Here is a 20,415-nt window from a genome sequence, read left to right as displayed (position 1 = left end):
TGGTTCAATGCTATGGAATCATGGGAGCTGTAGTTTGGTGAGGCACCAGCACTCTTTAGGAGAGAAGGCTAAAGATTGCCATGCTTTACAAATCTGGTAGTAAGTTTTAGTTCTGAGTGGGAACAAATAGATTGGAAGGCTGGATGTGAATTCAGATCCCTGCTGAGCCATGAAGCTCACAGATGCCCTTGATTCTGGGTGCATCTACACTGTAGAATTAATACAGATTAACACCACTTTAATTGTCATGGGTCAGTGCTATGAAATCATGGGAGTTATAGTTTGATGAGGCACCAGCATTCTTTGGCAGAGAAGGCTGAAAAGCTCATAAAACTACTGCTCCCACGATTTCATCGCATTGAAGCATGGCAATTAAACTGGTGTCTGTGGTGAAGTGTGAGTTTTAATCTAAAGTTATGTGTAATAATATATAGGTGTTTAAAAGGGTAAGTATTTAGAGTAGCATAATTGGGGGATGGTAGCCAGTTTAGCTCACTCTGAGCTGAGTTGCCATGGAAAAAGGGGCGGAGCCAATTGCCACTTGGCAGGGCAGCCATTTAAAACAGTTAGTCTGTAGTCAGTGAACTACAGGGAAGGCTGGTTCTGTTGTGTGTTGAGAACCAGTAAGGTAGTCTGTAGTCTGAGATGTGCCTTCTCAGATTAGGAATCTCCAATACCAAGTCCTAGAAGCACTTTAGTAGAACTAAGATTGCTACACTCTGCACACTGCACTTACTTATAATCCTACATACCTCCTGCCACATCAGCACTTTTAATCTTGTACCCATTACTCTGGCCCAGCCCAGTTTTATAGTGTCTTGATGTATTGTTTATTGTTGTTGTTCATACTGCTTAACTGTTTTTAATTTGCTTTAGGTATTGTATTGTTGTATTGTGTTTTAAGGCCTTGGCCTATGTAAGCCGCATCAAGTCCTTCGGGAGATGCTAGCGGGGTACAAATAAAGTTATAATAATAATAAGAAGAACTACAAGGAAAACCTGATTCTACTGTGTTGAGAATCGGGAAGGTTTGGGCTTTTAGCCTGTGTAGTTTAGATAGGTCAAGTTGACTTATTTAAATTATTAGTCAGTGTATGAGAAAAAGGGGGAGAGAACCCTAATAAGAATCTTTACTGCAACAGAAATAGCATAAGGAAAAGATAAGCTTGTACCTGAAGTAATCTGTTAAAAAAAGAAACACATTTTGAAGGAAAATAAATTTGAAACCTGTTTAGTGGATGGAATAGTCCTCTTAAGAGTTGGTTTATGAAATGTTATAAATATAACCTCTGAAGATATGTGCCTCTAAGAGTTAAGATACATTGAAACCATCAAGCTTCTTCTATACTTCAATAAACTTGTTACAGTTTCTTCCAAAGCCAAGACTCTGTTACAAATACTTTCAAGATAAGCCACGCTACACATTGAAGAAAACACAAATCAATATCACAAGCTATTAGTTGTGTTATCAATTTAATAAGTCCTTACAAAATGGTGGCTCCTTTACAAACCGTTACAAATTGGTGGCATTGTTACAAACTGGGTGCCATCTTTACAAATTGATGGCCTCTTTACAGTGTCAAACTGAATTCATTTGTTCTGCACTGTGCATGCACCCTCAGTCACCTCCAGCTTGGTTATAGAATCATGGAATCATAGAGTTGGAAGAGACCTAATGGACCATCCATCCAACTCCCTGCCAAGAAGCAGGAAAATTGCATTCAAAGCACTCCCGACAGATGACCATCCAGCCTCTGTTTCAAAGCCTCCAAAGAAGGAGCCTCCACCATACTTCGGGGCAGAGAGTTCCACCGCTGAACTGCTCTCACAGTTAGGAAGTTCTTGGAAAATTTCTGTTAAAAAATTGCAAATCCCATGACCATGTTTGCTTTATTTCAAAAGTTGCAGCCTGAAAAAGTAATTTTTCCAGTGTCTGTGCATTGGGGAAAGGACAGGTTCCAAATGGGATAAATCAAAATATATCTGCGAGCTGCATGAAGTGTGTTACCGCCTTATTTATTGGAGAGCAATGTTTATCTGCCCCTTTTCTTTCCTTGCAGGCATGGATGGGAAGAAATGCAGCGTATGGATGTTCTTGCCTCTTGTCTTGACACTGTTTACCTCAGCAGGACTGTGGATTGTGTAAGTGAGCTTTGCAAATTGAATTTGAAATGTTTTCTGGAAGGAGCAGTGCTTTTTACACAGCTTAACTCAAGCTGATCGTTCCAGAAGAAATCATGAAAGGAATATAAATCTGATTTTTTTTCTTTAAGATGTTTTTCTTTAAATGCACCATTCCTGTTATCAGACAGACATATCTATTCGTTAAAATGTCTGTTTGCAGGAAAAGTGATATACAGTCAATCCTCCATATGCATGGATTCTGCATCCATGGATACACCATTCACAGCTTGAGACTATTTTTAGAAATCTAAAAACCAAACCATGATTTTGTCATTTTATGTATGGGACATCATTTTACTACATCATTGTATATAATAGGACTTGAGAATCCACTTATTTGTTATCTGTGGGGAACCCTGAAACAACAACAACAACAACAACAACAACAACCTCCTCCTTCTATTTCTAGTCTACTTTCTCATTGAAAAAGAAACCCAAAATGGTTAACACTAAAAAATACAATATATAATTTTAAACCTAAAACATTACAAATATTAAAATAAGGTTAAACACTGAACCTTTTAAAACCAAACAGTTAAAACCACTAAAACCTGTCAACATGCACAAAAAATACTTCTTTAAAATGTTTTTCACCTGCCATAGGTACAGGTGAAACGTCAGGAAAGAATGCTTCTGGAACATGGCCATATAGTCCGGAAAACTTACAGCAACCCAGAGATTCCGGCCATGAAAGCCTTCAACAATACATTGCTTACAATTTTCTCAAGTGTTGCTTTCTCTGTAGCTATATTGCAGAGAGTAGTTGCCAGCAAGAATAGCCAATAATGGGCAAGATGGAGCAATGGTTTGGCATTATAAGGCAGCTTCATATTTTTCTACCATAGCTTGGAAAAGTTACATTATTGGACAACAACTTGCAGAATTGAATGATGGATGATATAAATCAGTAAAGTAACTTTACCAAACTCAGGATTTTATTTGTATCCAGTCCTCCCCACTCCCTTATATGGGGATGGACCCAAGTCAGCTTCCACCATTCATAAAAACAGTCTAGCTAAAACAATGTGAAATAGAAACATTAGGAAAGCATTGAACACAATCCACTTTAAACCATTTAAAGCAGTTAAAAGCACACTGAGAGCTGCTACATCTTTTGGAGTATTCTAACTAGTTGTAAAATGGAAGACCCATTTAAATAAGAAAGTCCTTTCTTTTTGGCAAAAACGAGGGAGGGAGGGGGTCAGCCAAACCTCCCTTGGCATAGCCTGGGAGAAGCCACTGGAAATGCTCTCTTCTGGGTCTTGTGATAGTGCTAGAGCCACAAGAAAGTCCTCATCCAAGGATCCTAAAACTTGAATAAAGAAATGTTGTCTTTTTGACAGCTTGAATCAAAGTAACTTACATCTTGTTCTCATTTCCCACAGTTATGTTTCCTTTACGATGACTTCACATCCATCCAGAAGAATTTAAGCAAACACAAATCCCATTAGAATTAATAATGCTGAATCAGTATGCTTAAAGCTTGCAATCATCTTTAATTTTAAAAAATTGAAAGAGAATCTCTGTCAAATTTGAGAGATCTTGGTGTCTTAGGAATAATGGAAACTCAGCACATCTGAGGGACACCAGGTTAGGGAAGGCTATCCACAATCATCAAGGACTCTTAAGTAGCAGGAAAAAAACTATTAATCTATAGCAGGCATGGGCAAACTTTAGCCCTTCAGGTGTTTTGGACTTCAACTCCCACAATTCCTAACAGTTAGTAGGCTGTTAGGAATTGTTGGAGATGAAGTCCAAAACACCTGGAGGGCCAAAGTTTGTCCACACATGATCTATAGTGACCCATAGCAAATGGGTGTGGGAATCAGAAGATGCAAGGAAACAGTAATCTGGAATTTAAAACTTGACTCTGATTTGGCTGCTTAATCTTGGGTGTTTGTAGGCCAACTTCCTGTTTGATGCCCTGTTGCAGTTTATCCTTGTCCCTTTAGTAAACAGCATTTGTATCTTGACATCTGTATCTTTCCTCTTGCATCCCAAAAAGTATTCAGTTAATATTATCTAAAGTTCTCCCTTTGTATTTTGGCAGATATTTTATAGCAGTAGAAGACAGCAAAATTCTTCCACTAAATGTGCCATACAGGTAAAATAATTTTTAGAATATGTGTTCATATTTATATAATATTTATTCAGTATTTAAATGCTTTGCTGTATTCAGTTTATGAAGGTGACAATAAGTTGTTAAATATATATACACATGTGTGTGCGCATGTATGCTCAGATTACTACATTATGCTGGGATCTCAGTGATCTAGCTGGGATCACAGTGATCTAACTCATTCCAGTCTCTTCTTGTGGCCCATAATAAATGTCTTGTTCACCTCCATTTGATTGTAATTGTTAGCAAATGTGTTTGTAGTACATATTGGTTGTTAACCGCTCTGAGTCGCCTGATGGCTGAGAAGAGCGGTATACAAGTGAAGCAAATAAATAAATATTTATTATAATAAAAATTACTTATATCCTAATGCATATTTCTTATTTCAAATTGAATATACCTAAGATCAACATGTCAAGTTAAAATCTATAACATCAAATGACCAATGTTATTCTGACTTGTATTCCTTTGCTTTCTTTTTGCATTCTTAGCCAATCAAGTCCCCTAAAACCACCATATATAAGGTAATAAGATCACTTTCTATTTTCTTTCTTTTTCTTTTCAAAAGGCCCATTCTTACCGATGGACTTTGTTATTGATTTATTTGTCTTTGTTGCAGGCTTAGTAGAGTTACAATGATACGCGTTATATTTTTGAAGTGTTGCAGGTGATGCCCCTCCTGCAAGCTGTGTGTTTAGCCAAGTCATGAACATGGCAGCATTTCTAGGTAGGCGTTGCATGAAGAATGTCTGGCTTCTTTTTGTCTTTTGAAATTCACATTTTGAATCACCAGATTCAGATCAGTAAATATTGTAAAGGTCTGACTCTAGGGATCCAATGAATAATGCAAAACCCATGGTTTGGTTCTCAGTAAGGTGGTAAACTTTAGTTTGGGCTGTTCAACTTGAAACTGGACATGAGAGTTCAAGTGTCTGACTTCTCCTCCATACCAAACCTTTACTCTGATATACCAGTTTTTTGTGTGTTGGCATTATTAGTTTTAGATCCAAAAGGTTTTTCATGCATAACTGTACTTGTATAGTGTAAAGCTTTCCCATGTAAAACCAGCATGTAGACCTCAAATCAGCATCTTTCATCTTTGGATATGGGCATGTCTGCTTACCGAATGCAAGTACGGGTTTTCATATGATTTTAATTTTTCTACAACGCTCTGGAGCAACAAATATAAGCATTGTGAATAACTGAGATTATACTTCCCCTGCTGCTCACCGTAGCATGTAAACCTGCTTGGGGGCACAATGTCCAAAGACAGCAATAATGTTGGAATGGGGGACAGCTAATGCTTTGACAGCATTCTCTGCAAGCCTAGAGCTCACTCTGACAGATTTACTACTGTAATGAGAACCAAGCCAGTAAAATGTGAAAATATGTAAGATACCAGATATTGAAACATGTCAACCTCTTATGTTTTTTTAATGTTCACTTTTTTAAAAAAAAAAATCACCTCATCTTGGCTGTTATTTTGATTTCTCCTTTTCTACTGCTTGAAAAACATGCATGTGCTTGAAAATCACACAAACAAGATTATGCACATATTGATGATTGTACATTTATATGTAATTTATATGTAATTCATTTACAATCCTTGTCCAGATTGCTATTCCTATACTTTGGATAGGAACTGGGCCACAGAGGTCAGATCAATCACCTTTAAATGTAAGGATTCAGATCGCTTGGTAACAAGAGGCTACATTTTGGAAGTAATGTAGCAAGTCTTAATGGGTTTTTGAGTAACAAAAAATAAATGACATGTAAAAAAGCAGCAAACCAAATTACTTTGCAATAATTGAAATAGGGAACAACAACAAATTACTTTTCAACAAGTCATGGAAACAGACTTCTTTTAAAAAGTTACTATCCAAACTCTGGTAAATATCTTCTGTGCTATATAAGAACTGCTTTTTTTTGTCAGAGATAGACTGTCTGCCATCTTGTATGGACTACCTATAATTATTATGAGTAATTCCATAACCCATGTATGTTCTTATAATTTTAAAAGGAAGAATGCCTATAAAGGTATCTTACAAATTAATATATCGCTCTCTACCTGTCAGCCTTTGAGATATTTTGGACAACAATCCCTACCATCCACAGCTAACATGGGGTGTTAGGGAGTTGTAAACCTACTTAACTGGGGGTGCTGGTTTGAGGAAGTGTGAGTTAAACTTTAGCCCCTTCTACATTTCCATATAAAATCCAGATTATCTGCTTTGTACTGGATTATAGGGTAGTGTAGACTCATAATCCTGTTTAAAGCAGATAATGTGAATTATCTGTTTTGATCATCTAGATTTTATGGTAGTGTAGAAGGGGCCTAAGTCATATAGATCATGCAACTGCTCCCTAAGGATATAAGAAGTGCCTGGCAAGGTATTTAGAATCCATCCTGTGTAGAGATAAATACAATGATCGATTCATGTTGGCCCTTGTATTCCAGAAAATGAAGAGAAAAATCCAAAAGCCACACATAGATGGCATGGTTTTGCTAGTAGTTCTTTTTAGGATACAGCAATTTAGGCTTTTAAAACATATTATCTAGTAGGCAAGGTACTCAGACTGAGGAATCAGCTTGGAACAAAAAGATTGGGTCAGCAATTGCTTAATGATTGCCCAGGCCACATTATCTAGCAGCTGGGATTAAAAAGTTTTAGAACATGAACCATCTATGATCACTACAGTGGTGGAAATGCAGTATGGTGTTGGTGAAATGTGAGTAGATCAATAGGTACCACTTCTGTGGGAAGGAAACAACGCTCCAAGCTGTCATGCTGGCCACATAACCTTGGAGGTGTCTACTGACAATGCGAGCTCTTCAACTTAGAAATGGAGATGAGCACCATCCCCAATATTCGGATACAATTAGACTTAATGTTAGGGGAAACCGTTACCATTACCTATGAGTATAGGTTCTAGGTAATTAATAAATGTTTGTGGTAATATACAAACATTACATTAAAAATCCAGTGCAGTAATAATAAAAAAAACAAGTCAATGCATCTTGATTAAGAGGAAAGTTAAAAGAAGAATTTACATAATCTTTCCATTGAGCCAAATAGAGGAGAGCGCGTCATTCCAAAGGCTTTCATGTAACTTTGAGTGACAATTTGTTACAGAGCAGTTATTGATATATTCAGTAAATGGAGACAAGACGCTAAAAAAAATATGTCATCTGTATGCCGTTCAAAACTCTAGACTGAGCTGTCAGTTTTTGAATTAGAGTAAAATTCAAAAAGTTCTCTGCCTCTCCATCTGTTCAAAGATAATTGCTAACTTCTTTCCAATTGGAGGCAATTTCTAAACATGTTGTTGCATGCATAGAGCTATTTAATTTTTGCATAACACTATCTGTGTCATTTATTCATTTCATTATTTGAACTGTAATCTGAGTTTTGCATAGTTCCGCAGTTTGCATAGTTCCCATTTCACAGGAAACCCTGTTCAAATGTAGCTGTTTCTCTAAAAAGCACCTTTAAAAGAAAAAATGTTTTAAAGGTTTTTAAAACAGTAGCTTCATTTAAAAAAAACCCAAAAGTAACTATAACATTTTTAAAATACTGAGAAGCAACATTCATACTGAAGCTGGGAGGAAAGAAGAGGAGGAACCTTTGGTCTTCCTCCCACAATGACCCTGAAGCAGAATTTCCAATTCAGCTATCTTATGCATGCTTGCTAGGGCTGAGATTCAAGCCTCTCTCCCCAATTATGTTGTGTGTATTTGTGTGCATGAGTGCATGTGCATGAACAAACTCTTGCTGATACTGGATGCAGCTCTCTGATCCCAAAACATTGTGCAATCTTGTAACAGATGCGCACCCAGCTTGGTTTTGATAACATTATGAATGATAAAGATGAGTCTTCAACAGCTACCATCCTAGCTTGGAGTCTTCTGTATATGTCAAGAGAGTGCTTTTTCTTTGATTTCTTTGATTTCTGTGTCTTTCTCCATGACTGAATACTTGAGTAGTGCCTTTACTTTTGTCCTCCTCACCAGCAATATTCTAAAAGGTTGAAGTGCACCTCTAAGCCTTTGTTTGGAGCTTTAAGTGAAAACGTGTCAGGACAGACAAACAGTTGCTTTCAACCATTTTCTTTTGGCTCTGCCCACATTGAAATGTAGACCCCCATATTTTATTTTATTTTAATTCTCTGCTTTTGGGCTCTGTATGTATTAAGTCATGGTTAGAATCAATCTTGGAGCAGAGCAAGGAGGAGCCTGTTGGCCCCAGCCCTCCATCATATCTTCAACATCATCCTCACAGGCCTCCATGATGAACGTCTGCAACCAAGATCTTCCATAGCCTCTTTCAAATTTAGCAGCTCAGAATAACTCATTTCTGGATTCCACAAAGAGCGCTCACATGCAGAGAAAGACCATGACCTTATATACAGAAAGACCAAGACCTTACATCATGCCCTCCCCACACTTGCTACCAGCGTGGGAGGGAATGAAGTCTCCTCCCTCTGCTCAGCTGCTTCCCATGGTGCTCAGAAGTTGAGAGGCTGATGACTGTAGCTCATCCTCCCTCCATGTCCAGGAACAGTCAGAATGAGCCTGGCTCTCTGTTTCAGCTAATCGTTTGACAAAATGAAAGTGAGCCTAGCTGTTATAATAATAATATTATAATAAACTTTATTTATACCCCACCACTGGAGCCCTTGGAGATGTCTACAGACAATGCTGGCTCTTCGGCTTAGAAATGGAGATGAGCACCACACCCCAGAGTCAGACATGACTGGACTTAATGTCAGGGGACTACCTTTACCTTTACCTTTATACCCCGCCACCATCTCCCCAATGGGGACTCGGAGTGGCTTACATGGGGCCAAGCCCGGACAACATATTACAGCAATAAAATCAAAACATAAACAACAACAAAAACAACATCATTGGTGTGGGATCCTTGTAGGAGGAAGTACTATATACCTCCGGCCATGAAGTCGAAAGAGTATGTGCTCAAGTATAAGCCCAAGTTAAACATGCATATTTCACCAACAAATTGCTGACCAAGACTTCATGCTGCAAATATTTTGCCTTCCTTGTGTGGAGGATTTAGAGGGCTTGTAAGAAGGCTATGAGAAATGGCAATGGAATAATGGGCTTATCACTTCTCTCACTTTTGTTTGAATCTTATCTTGTGCAGTGAATTAATCTGTATGCTTATTGTGTTTTGAATTTAGGGTAACCAATTACCAAGGAGATCCATTTTGCAAGTTTCTCAGTTGGACTTGTCAAAATTCCCTTTTTTTGTGCAGTGGTTCACATTGTCTGAGACATAGCTTTTTTAATGTGCTTATTCCATTGAGACAAGTACTAGCACAGGACTATTTCTGTAGCCGGCTGAAAAAAATATATACAGTTTTGATGGGAGTGAAGTGCTGTTAATCTTAAATGTTCCAAGTGATGATGCCTTAGGCTGATAAAAAAGAAGCCACATTACCTTACCACAGGGAACAAGTATGGACACATATTCTCCTGTATGCTATTTCCATTATGAATAAAGGGGCCCTGTTTATCTAAACTACTAGTGTCTCAGCAGCTTAGCAAGGAGAAAAGAGGTAAACACATGAAGAAATTCTGGAACTATTCAAATTCTGCTGATTCTTGTCTGGCAGCAGTAGCTGTTTTGTCAAACCTGACATTAGACTTCAATTCAGATATCAAATTGTTGTTATATTGTTATGTACCTCCCACCTTCTCTTTCCTTCTTTCAGCACTTGTTGTGGCTGTCCTCCGTTTTATTCAACTGAAGCCAAAAGTCCTGAATCCATGGCTCAATGTGAGCGGCCTGGTAGCGTTATGCTTGGCCTCCTTCGGAATGACTTTACTAGGCAACTTCCAGGTATCTGGTTCTTTCCCCCTCCTTTCCTAATTAATGTGGATGTCCTGCACAGAACACCTATGATCTACAGGTAGATTGTCTTGTTTTGCATCTGACCACTGAATCCATATATGTTCTGTAAAGGCCTAAATTCTGATTGAGGCATGTGTTGAGAAAGGGAAAACCCTAGCAATTAGTGGGGCTCAAGCCATATAAGGGTGCTGAAGCAACCAAGTGCATCCAGATTTCATTGTTACCTACTTAGACATTTTCCCTCACCAAGTGCACACAGTATCATTCGTATCTATGGTGTCTGCTCAGATTAAAATCACATACAGCAGCTCTTGGACACGCAGAACACAGATCTGTATGCCTTCTTCTTAACTGAAAAGTATTGTTCAATTCTATTTAACAGCTTTCTGAGTCACAAAAAGCAGAATTGACCAATGCAGCAGCTGTATGACCTTTAATACCCTTTTGTCTCTGATCATCAATCAGAGGTTATAGAAGAGGTGTGTAGGATGCATGGGGAATGATTGCTGGCTGCATCTGTCTGATAGGAAGGCTGTTCCCCATCCCTAATATGTTACAGTGGAATTTGCTCTTCAGGGTCTCAATCAGGGGACTTCTCCCATCATCTGCTATGGATTGGTTTGAGTAGAGATATAAGGGATTGAGACAGAAGTGTTCTGTGTGCAGCGCCTGTGTTTTGCCCCATCAGAATTTCTTCCCTGAGGCGCAATGGGTTAAACCCTTGTGCCGGCAGGACTGAAGACAGACAGGTCGCAGGTTCGAATTTGGGGAGAGCACAGATGAGCTCCCTCTGTCAGCTCCAGCTCCCCATGTGGAGACATGAGAGAAGCCTTCCAGAAGGATGGTAAAACATCAAAACATTTGGGTGTCCCCTGGGCAACATCCTTGCAGATGGCCAGTTCTCTCACACCAGAAGCGACTTGCAGTTTCTCAAGTCACTCCTGACATGGAAAAAAGTATTTCATCTGATATATATAAATATATGTCTTTATCAATAAATTAAAGTCACCTTCCTGTGATAATGTTAAATATAGTATGGAAATGAAGTGAAATCACATGTTGCAGTTACTGCTTTTGTGTGCAGAATACTTCTTCGGCCAAGAGCTGTAACAAAAGGCTATCATGTTTATAAAAAATCGTTTACTAATCAAAATGTGTATTGGTATGCAAACTAAAGCATGAGAATTTATGAAATCCTTGTCCAACCCAAAAGCTGATTTAGCAAAAATGCAGTTGCTTCTTGAGCAACTTCAATTGTTGCTAATTTGAGGAGATTTAATGATTTAAGTTTGGGATGGATGTCATGCAGCCCTCTGGGTTTGGATTGTACCCCACATTATTCACTATTAGGTATACTGGGTAGGATTTCTGGGATCTGGAAGTCCAACAACATATAAGGCACAAGGTGTCTGCTCTCTATGTTTGTTTTTTTAAATACATTTGAAAGTAATGCTTTTCTTAGGCATTCATGCAGTCAGAGGGGAATAAAACAAGCAAGGCAGTGTTTTCAGCTTTCATCTGAGCTTATAAATACTTCCTTTGGAACAAAGGAAGAGGAAAAAGAGGAGGGAATATATGATCACAAGGCTAGCTACTTGTTTTTGTCACGAAAAAGAGTCTCATAATCCTCCCTTGTAACAATAAACAAACAATTCAGGGTTTTCATTATGTCTGAATTGAGCCATTATCTTCCTATTAGTCAGCAATGCTCTAATTTGATAGTAATACAGATTGAGTACATTTTACGTGTAATTCTAAAACCTGAAATACTTCCAAAATTGTCCACATGGGTGGCTGAGAAAATGATACCTTTCAAAGTGTGCAAATTTTGTTTCATGCTCAAAATTATTTTTAAAATTGTACAAAATTACCTTCTGGCTATATGTAAAATGTATAGAAACACAAATAAATTTACTGTTTAGACTTGGGTCACTTTTCCAAGAAATTTCATTATTCAGATATATGAAAATACTGGCAAGAGATACTGAACCCGCCATTATAAATCTTGAACATCTATTCCCTCTTCCTCTCACATCCTACTTTAAGGTCTACTCTTGATCTAGTTTCTGAGCTGCTATTACACCACTGTTGTCCATTTTGTGTAACTTTCAGTGATCATTCTAATACATGTACAATTAACCTAAAACCTGGAATGTATTCCTCCACTGACTTGAAATGATCCCTGCCTATCTTCATCTGACCACAAGAGGGCAAATTGGTTATTTCAGCATGGCTGCCCTAAAACAAGCAAGGGAGCCTAACATCCAAACCTAACAAGGTTGTTTGGGCACAGTGGCAAGAAATTCATCAAACACTTCTGCCCATCCTTAGCAGTAAAAGTAGATTGATGACAAATTAAATAGCTTTTAAAATTCTGCTCTTTTATGATATATAACATATGAGGTCTGAAGTGCCTGCTCCATTATACCTAACTTTATAGCCAACCTTGTGCTTTAGGCAACCAGATTTATATAATGTCTATTGCTCAGTGAGTTGTGCTTGCTTTGTACCTTCAAACATCTGCTGATTTTTGAAGCCATTTCAAAGTATCTTGAGAGTTGATGCAGTAGGTTTTAAAATATTGTGCTGCAGATGAAAGTTGTATTTGCTGTGAGAAACTACTGAGCAGGTTTCACTTTATATAGGCATTGGAAGCATTGTCCCCATAAATAGTTCTGACCGAGCTACTACTGTTCAAGTGGGGGAATACAACTCATTCCAGCTAATCAGAATCAAGTAAATGGGGAAAAGAGTCGTGAACAGGGCAGCAAGATTTTTTGGCAGGAATGTCAAAGGGATCTGAGTATAGTCAAATAGAACTTGTTTTACTTAGTTGGAATTTTAGTGACAACTGAAGTTTAGCACATTTAGTTTCCCACAATATAACCAAAGGAGTCCTTGGTCATTCTCTGTGGTTGTATGGCAGATGCTGGTTGGCTAGAAACATGCCTGGAAAACTAAGAATACTTCTCTTAGTTGGCTGCCATGGTCAGAACCCTTGTTCTAGCTATCTCTAATTATAGCAATCCACATAATTTTTGCTTTAAGCTCCAGATAATTGTAGCAGTCCAGATAATTTTGGCTTTAAGCTCCCAGTAACACCAACTAGCACAAGCAATTGTTATGGGATTTTGAACCATACGGGCTACAATTGCCCACTTCTGTTTGAAATGTTGAACTTTTTGAAATTGGACTATCAAGGAAGGGGATGTTCTCATAGTGTATTTCTTAATTACATTTATATCTTGGTTTTCTCCAATAAGGTCAAGGTTCTGCATACAGTCAGGTCCTTGGCATCTACTGGGTTTGATTCCAGAATCTTTTGTTGACCCAAAAACCCGAGTTCTCATAGTGCTTTGTGTGAAGCTTTTCAGGACCATTTGATACTGGAATACTCTGCTGGGCTAGATGAAATCAATGGAATCTTGCCCAGACAAGATGTGTCAGCAAGCTAAGTGTTCCCACCTTATCTTGACATTAGTGCTGCGAAGTCACCTTCCTGAACATTTTTGTATTCTTTTGTAGAGAAACTTAGAAAAATGAGTCTCTAGGTTGTAGTTAAGTTTGTTCACATACAGAATAAACAAAAGCAGCACTTGTATGGGCCAAAATGTGATGAACCTAGTGCCATAACCCAGCCTGGATACTATTGAACATCAGAGGATTGATGCTGTAGGCCAGTGGTTCTCAACCTGTGGATCCCCAGATGTTTTGGCCTCCGACTCCCAGAAATCCTAACAGCTTGTAAACTGACTGGGATTTCTGGGAGTTGTAGGCCAAAACACCTAGGGACCCACAGGTTGAGAACTCTAGGCAGCTGAAAATATTATTTTGATTATTATTTTAGCAGGATAGTGATGTTTCCTTTAAAAGGAATATGAATCTATGAGACAGAATATAGACATTTACAAGAAAGCAGTGGATTTGTGCTGGAACATACAGGACTTTGAGTACTCTCCATGCATATAAATCCTTAATCTAGTGATTGTGGCAGGAAGATCATTTTTATCTAGTCTTATTCTTGGTGGATTAGTGTAAGAATGAGCAACTGGAGGCCCATCAGATTTGTCAGACTTGTAGTCTATTATTAGTGCTCACTGCCCTGCAGGAGATTGTAAGAGGGCAAAAGTGCCTTAGCAGTCTCTTTTAATCTATCTCAGAAAAAGGAGTAATAGACCTTTTGGGAGAGTAGAGAAGGAAAAGTTATATTTTTGTATTTTCACTTCCAGAAATCTTCAGCTAGCGGTTTTGCTCGTTGGGGTATTTTAAGAACTATAACTCCTTCCAATTATATTTCCAAGTGCTGAGATAAGGAAACCATTTTTGAGAAGATGAAGGGGAAAGTCCTCCAGATTTTTCCTCATGTGCAAAATCTGGCAGCAACTTCATCCCCAGATTTTAAACAGAACAACATAAATCAGAATTAAGAAGTTTCAGGCAAGTGGTTTGTTTTTCCATTACTTGTATCAAGAAAAACCACCAAATCTATTTTCTATTTCAGCTTACCAATGATGAAGAGATACATAATGTTGGGACATCCTTAACCTTTGGTTTTGGCACCTTGGCCTGCTGGATTCAGTCAGCACTAACACTCAAAATAAACTTGAAGAACGAAGGCAGAAAAGCTGGGATCCCACGAGTTGTCCTATCTGCAGCAATCACTCTCTGTGTAGTCCTTTGTATCCTTTACTTCTGCACATTGTATTCCATACAAATACAGATTTCCAATTTGAAAAGTGGAGCCATTGCAACATGATATTGGCATTTCAAGAATACCAACTGTTTGAGTGAAACCACAGTATGCCTCTCTGTGGCATAAGGTGAAAGACCTGGAGCACATGCATACAATGCTGCTTTTGGTGCTGAGCAAGACACTTTTGAACAAAAGTTACAGTAGTTATTTGGCCTCATTTTCATACTAAACTGGTGTCAACACCCTCCTTCTCATGTATGTAATTAATGTGTTTCTGTATATCTTACGTCCTCGTTTTGCTTACATAACATTGGAAAATTGCCAGATGCACTGTACTTTTCTTCTAGCTAATGCTCTTTTCAAAAGATATGTACCTGAAAAGAGGTGAGGTTCTCATAAAACTGCAGGAGCAAGTTTAGTCTGGTAAAAAGCGTCATTTGAGATATCCTTACACAAGCATGGAAATGTTCAGTGAACTACTGCTGGATATGTTTGTTGGGATAATTAATAATTTTCGCCAACAAAGGGACATACGAGTTTTGAATCTCAAAAGGGGAGTACATGAGAGAGGGAAGGGGAAAGCAGCTTCCTACTGTGTTGATGCAAGAAACAGCAGTATAGATACAGGCATTTCAATTGCTAAAATTTATATTCCAAAAGTCTGATTTGGTTTGCCATTCAGACATATAATTTTGTCTTAAGAGGCTCTGCAAAATCCATGCTCTAAGATAGGGTGACCCCATTTGCCAAATCAAGCAAAAAAAAAAAAACCCATCCACCCAAAATAAAACAAAAAGTTAAATATTTCACAGAAGTCCATTTTTCATGATGCACAAATTTGATTTCATATGTAGAAGGGGTTATTCTCTCACCATATTAAGTTTGCACAGCTCTTTCATCCATAACTGCTCCCATTATTTTGTTTATGTGCTTGGACCTTTTTCAGATTTTTTTCCTTGACCCTTCTTCAGATTTCATCTTGATGGCGCAGAAGTTTCACATGCATGCAGCACAGATACAGTGGGGAATGGTGATGTGCTTCCTCTGCTACTTTGGTTCATTTGCTGTGGAGTTCAGGCACTACCGGTTTGAGATCATCTGTTCCGAATACCAAGAAAACTTCCTTAGCTTTTCTGAAAGTCTCTCTGAAGCATCCGAGTACCAAACAGATCAAGTGTAACACAGCCTATTTTGTTTTTGTTTTGTTTTTTGTCATGGCACGTTTGGGAGGCCTGTAATCACATTCTTGAACCAGAGCTTGGAAAAGTTACTTTTTGGACTAGTTTGCAGACCCCCAGCCAGCATAACTAATGGCCATGGCTGGACACTTCTGGCTTGAGTGCTCCCAAAAATGACATTGCCAAGCTCTGGATTGAACTCAAGGTTCCATTTCTTACCTTTTAAAGTACAGTACTGGTTCATTTTTCACACATGATCAAATGCAAGTTGCCAAACAGCTCTCCAGTAGGTAGAGCTAGACAATACCAGAGAGGGCTCTTGTCCTCATTTTCTCAGTATGTATTTTCCAATACAGCATGTAATGTGATAACATTGGACTAGATATTTCTCTAGTCCTGACTGTGTAGCACTGCCTATGGAAATGGATAAATACACACAATCTAATTGCAAGAAAAATCTGCAGACTCCTATACAGTATAGTCCTGGGACAAGAACTTGTGTCCCTTTGATGTTGCTAGACTGCAACTCCCCTCAGCCCCAGTCATCATGGTCAGTAATAAAGTTTAACAACATATAAAGGGCACAGGCTTCTCATTTCTGTCCACTTCCAATTCCATGTAAAGTACCAGGAGTCTTGTGAGTTCCTTTGTAAACATGTAAATAATTTTACAAGAAGAGTGCACTGGCACCTCTTTCTCTATGGGCTGATCTGCACAACAGCTTCTTACACTCCACAGTGAAAATGTGGAACTAGAAACTCAAAAGGCCCCTAGAAAGGGCAGGTGCCTTAGCTTCCAATGTGTACCAAGGAATCTGGCTATACATCTCTGCAGGCTAGACTTGCCAGGATGCAAACTGGAGTATCCTCCTTTGCCTTGAAATCTGTGACTGAACTGGGAGGAGTGGAAGCTGCACTCTTCGGTGCCTATTTTCCCAATTACTTTCGCCCTCTCCCTTCCCTTGCCTTTTGGAAATAGCAGAAGAGGAGCGTGCAGGTGGTAAAAAAGAACCAGTTTTTGTACTAGTGGGAAAAACTATGGCTGCCTACTAAGCAAAGCTTTTCATATAAGGGGATTTCCAGGTTACAATTTGTTCTGCCCTATTTATTGCATTGCCTCCTTACTTTAAAACAAAGTCTCTTCCTCCAGGTGTTTTGGACTTCAACTCCTAGATATCCCGGCCAGTTTTCCAGCTGTTAGGAATTGTGGGAGCAGCAGAGTTGAGAAACAGTTTTAAAACTCAGGCAACTTTTAAAAGACCAGGAGCCCTGCTGGCAGTCCTTAAATCATCCTGGTCCATTAGAGCACCAGAATGAGAGGAAGATGGCACCTCTAGCTCTTCTCCATAAACTCAGGGTTAGGGTTGCCACTAGTGCCCTCCTGATACACAGTGGTAACATTTTGGTGGTATGAAGGGATGGGCCAACCTTGATCACTGAAAAACTTAAGTAGTTGACCTGAAATGCTTTCCTTACAGATTTAGTAAAGGTATGAGAATCTCATGTTGCACGACCACTGTACTGACCATATTACAGAGTTTTATTCAACTATGTCATTATGACATAGCTGAATACAACTCTGTAGTATGGCTTATATAGTGATTACATTCCTCCTCCTTCTCACTGCAGGCAGCTTAATGTGCTCTGGAAAACGGATGAGACATTGTAGAGGAAAATTGGGAGTCGGAAAGGGGTCCCAGAGACTGCAGGAAGGAAGAAGGTGAAATCCCATCGGGCAAACTGAGGTCTACTCATGTTAGATTTAGCCCAAAATCAGGCATTAGCTGGCCACAGGTGTTGAACCAGACCCAAGAATTGCAGGCAGGATTTATTCATTGATCATAAACCAATAAAGTAAGCCTGGCCTGGTCTTCTCTTTTGCCTTGAACATTTACCAGGTGTGCAAAAATCTGCAGACGAAGCTTTTCAAAGCACAGGGATAGTTATGAGCCTCTTCTAATTCAGGAATAAGAAAGTCCTGCCATCCTGATGTTGTTAGACTTTCAACTCCCAACAGCCCTAACTAGCACAGCCAATAGTGAGAAATACTGGAAGTTGAAGTCCAGTAACATCTGGAGCACTTTTCTTTTAGTGTCTACATTTCAGTTTGCTGCTAAAGGCACAGCTAAAGAGGCTTGTTAAACAGCTGACTATGCTAGTAGTGGCGGGTTTCCAATCCTAGTTGTTAGAACATGTCTTTAGAATTAAAAAATACAAACACTATCCTGTATATCTCGTTTCTGAATAATACACATATATGATTTGTTTTGCACTGTCAGAAGCAAATGGTTTATCTCTTTAAACAGCCTTCCTTCCAAAATACGCAAAAAACGGATTAATAACAAAGGTAGCAATGAGTCAAAAAAGGTGGGATAAAATCATATTTATAATAAGTAAACCAGGTCAACACTGCTTAGTTCTTTTCTCATTTGATTCATGTTTAACGACTGGAGAGAGGTGACTTCTCTAAAATGAGAGTGTATGTGCTGTGGGCCATAGTCTGCTGTTCAACATGGAATATTTGATGTTGGACTAAAAACTGAAACAAAAATAACTTCAGATTGTAAGGTATGCAGTGTCTCAGTAGATAGAAAAATATGTATTGGAATTAGTAGGAAACCAGACATAGGAAAACACAAACCAAATGTATTTTATTCTCAGCTTTGGCAAGGAGAGCCTAGAAGAAATACACAATGCAAGTATTGACTTTAGACAAGGACACACATAGCTCAAATAGGTTTCTGTTCCAATGTGTTTTTACTGTAAATAGTCCACTGTGAATTTTTTAAATATATATGTTTATGTTGTATCATTTTATATTTTGAAATTTTATTGTAAAGGGGGAAATCACCATTTGTGAAAGATTTCCTCCTTGCAACCTAATATGCAACCCAAGTTGAATTTCAAGCTTTTTGGTGATATATTGTGCATTTCTTAAAAGTATTTCTTATGGCACAGCTGACCAATGATGAATACCTGTACACTGAAACATGACCACTAAATAAATTTTGTTTATGGACAGTATGTATATTATTGCAGATATACCTGTATGTAGTTGTGTGTGTGCGTATGTGAATGAGAGAGAGAGAGAGAGAGAGAGAAATGCACTGCAATATCTGAAGTAGAAAAACAGCTCTGGAACAGCAGCAATCTTCTGTTTAGAAACTATGCAACCCATTATTTGGATTTTTAGCCTGCATAACAGAAAAGAAGTTCCCAGCAAGATCTCCATGTCAAATTTATTCATTGAAAATTTTCCAGCCACATCCTTCTAAAGCTGAGCCAAAAGCCTCAATTCAATAAGGATGTTTTCACAAAGCCTTGAAAAGGTGCTTGGGCTTGGCATGTGCTAAGTCTCCTATGGAATGGAAACACTGGGCATAGCTGTTTGATGTTCTTTATGCGACAATAAGCTACTGTCATGTCAAGAGTGGGGCATCTTTAGGCCCTCCTGCTGTTTTGGCATACAATTCCCATTGTAGACAAATGGCAAGAGATTGTTAGGGTTGTAATTTGAAATTTCTGGAGGGCCAAAGACTGCTTTCCTCTTTCAAAGGTGTTTTATGCTTGTCATTGGGACACAAACAAAAGAGCAACAGAAGAAAACAGATGCTAGACAAATATTCTCATGACACTTCATCACACTAGAGATTCCTCCCTAAACTACAACCCCCAAATTCTGCACGAGGCAAAAATGGATTTTAAGTGGATTTTTTTCTCTAGTGTGATGAGGCCTCAGGTCCAGTTTCTTCTCTATAGTCTTGTGAATATGAAAAGGCTCTACTTTACCCAATTCTCTTGACCTATTTGTTTCATAGCTGTCACAAAGCATTTTACTTGTTCTGGTTCTCTATTTTTTGCCCAAACAATCAGATGGTTCCCCTAAACCTATTCAAGCTGCATAATCATAGCCTATACTGAGATGAGCCAGGAACTGGGATGAACATTGTCGTGCAAAGTAATGGCGATGACTGCCAATGCTTGCTGTTGTTGCTTTTTAATCTCTGGTGACAAGGGAGAGACTAAGGAATAGCATCATCTGATTTCCTCCCCTTTTCTCGCTCCCTCTCTTTGGTTCATCTATTATGTGAATGGGGCCCAGAGAGAGGAGGCAAATTATGGAGTGAGTTCACCCAGGGCCATCTTGACCAGTAGACTGGCAAAGCCTAGTGCAAGCTAGCTTTTTATTCCATAAGTGCTTGAAAAGGAATTATCTTTCCACAGACTTCCACCATTCTCATTTGAAAAGTGTGGAGTGATCAAGGAAGTGATGTGCCAGCCAGCAAATGTAAACAGAGCACTGTACTGAGTTGTCGCTGATTGGATGTCCTGAACATGTATACAACTGACATGTGAGCCTGCATCAGAC

The 20,415-nt window shown here is 38.7% G+C and overlaps 1 protein-coding gene across 1 annotated transcript in view; it reads left to right on the top strand.

Annotated features, from left to right (window-relative positions):
* Positions 1-19,070, top strand: part of TMEM150C (transmembrane protein 150C) — a 42,677-nt gene extending 23,607 nt beyond the window's left edge. The window contains exons 3-9 of the mRNA XM_060779328.2: positions 2,061-2,142; positions 4,235-4,288; positions 4,795-4,827; positions 4,963-5,030; positions 10,037-10,164; positions 14,678-14,855; positions 15,841-19,070. Of these exons, the coding sequence (XP_060635311.2) occupies positions 2,061-2,142; positions 4,235-4,288; positions 4,795-4,827; positions 4,963-5,030; positions 10,037-10,164; positions 14,678-14,855; positions 15,841-16,049 (752 nt within the window). The 3' untranslated portion in view covers positions 16,050-19,070. The remainder of the gene's footprint in view (positions 1-2,060; positions 2,143-4,234; positions 4,289-4,794; positions 4,828-4,962; positions 5,031-10,036; positions 10,165-14,677; positions 14,856-15,840) is intronic.
* The last annotated feature ends 1,345 nt before the right edge of the window (positions 19,071-20,415 follow it).

Source organism: Anolis sagrei, chromosome 5 (assembly GCF_037176765.1).
Source record: "Anolis sagrei isolate rAnoSag1 chromosome 5, rAnoSag1.mat, whole genome shotgun sequence".
Lineage (NCBI taxonomy): Eukaryota > Metazoa > Chordata > Lepidosauria > Squamata > Dactyloidae > Anolis > Anolis sagrei.
The sequence above is the reverse complement of the archived record's forward strand: the minus strand, read 5'-3'. Positions and strand labels throughout refer to the sequence as shown.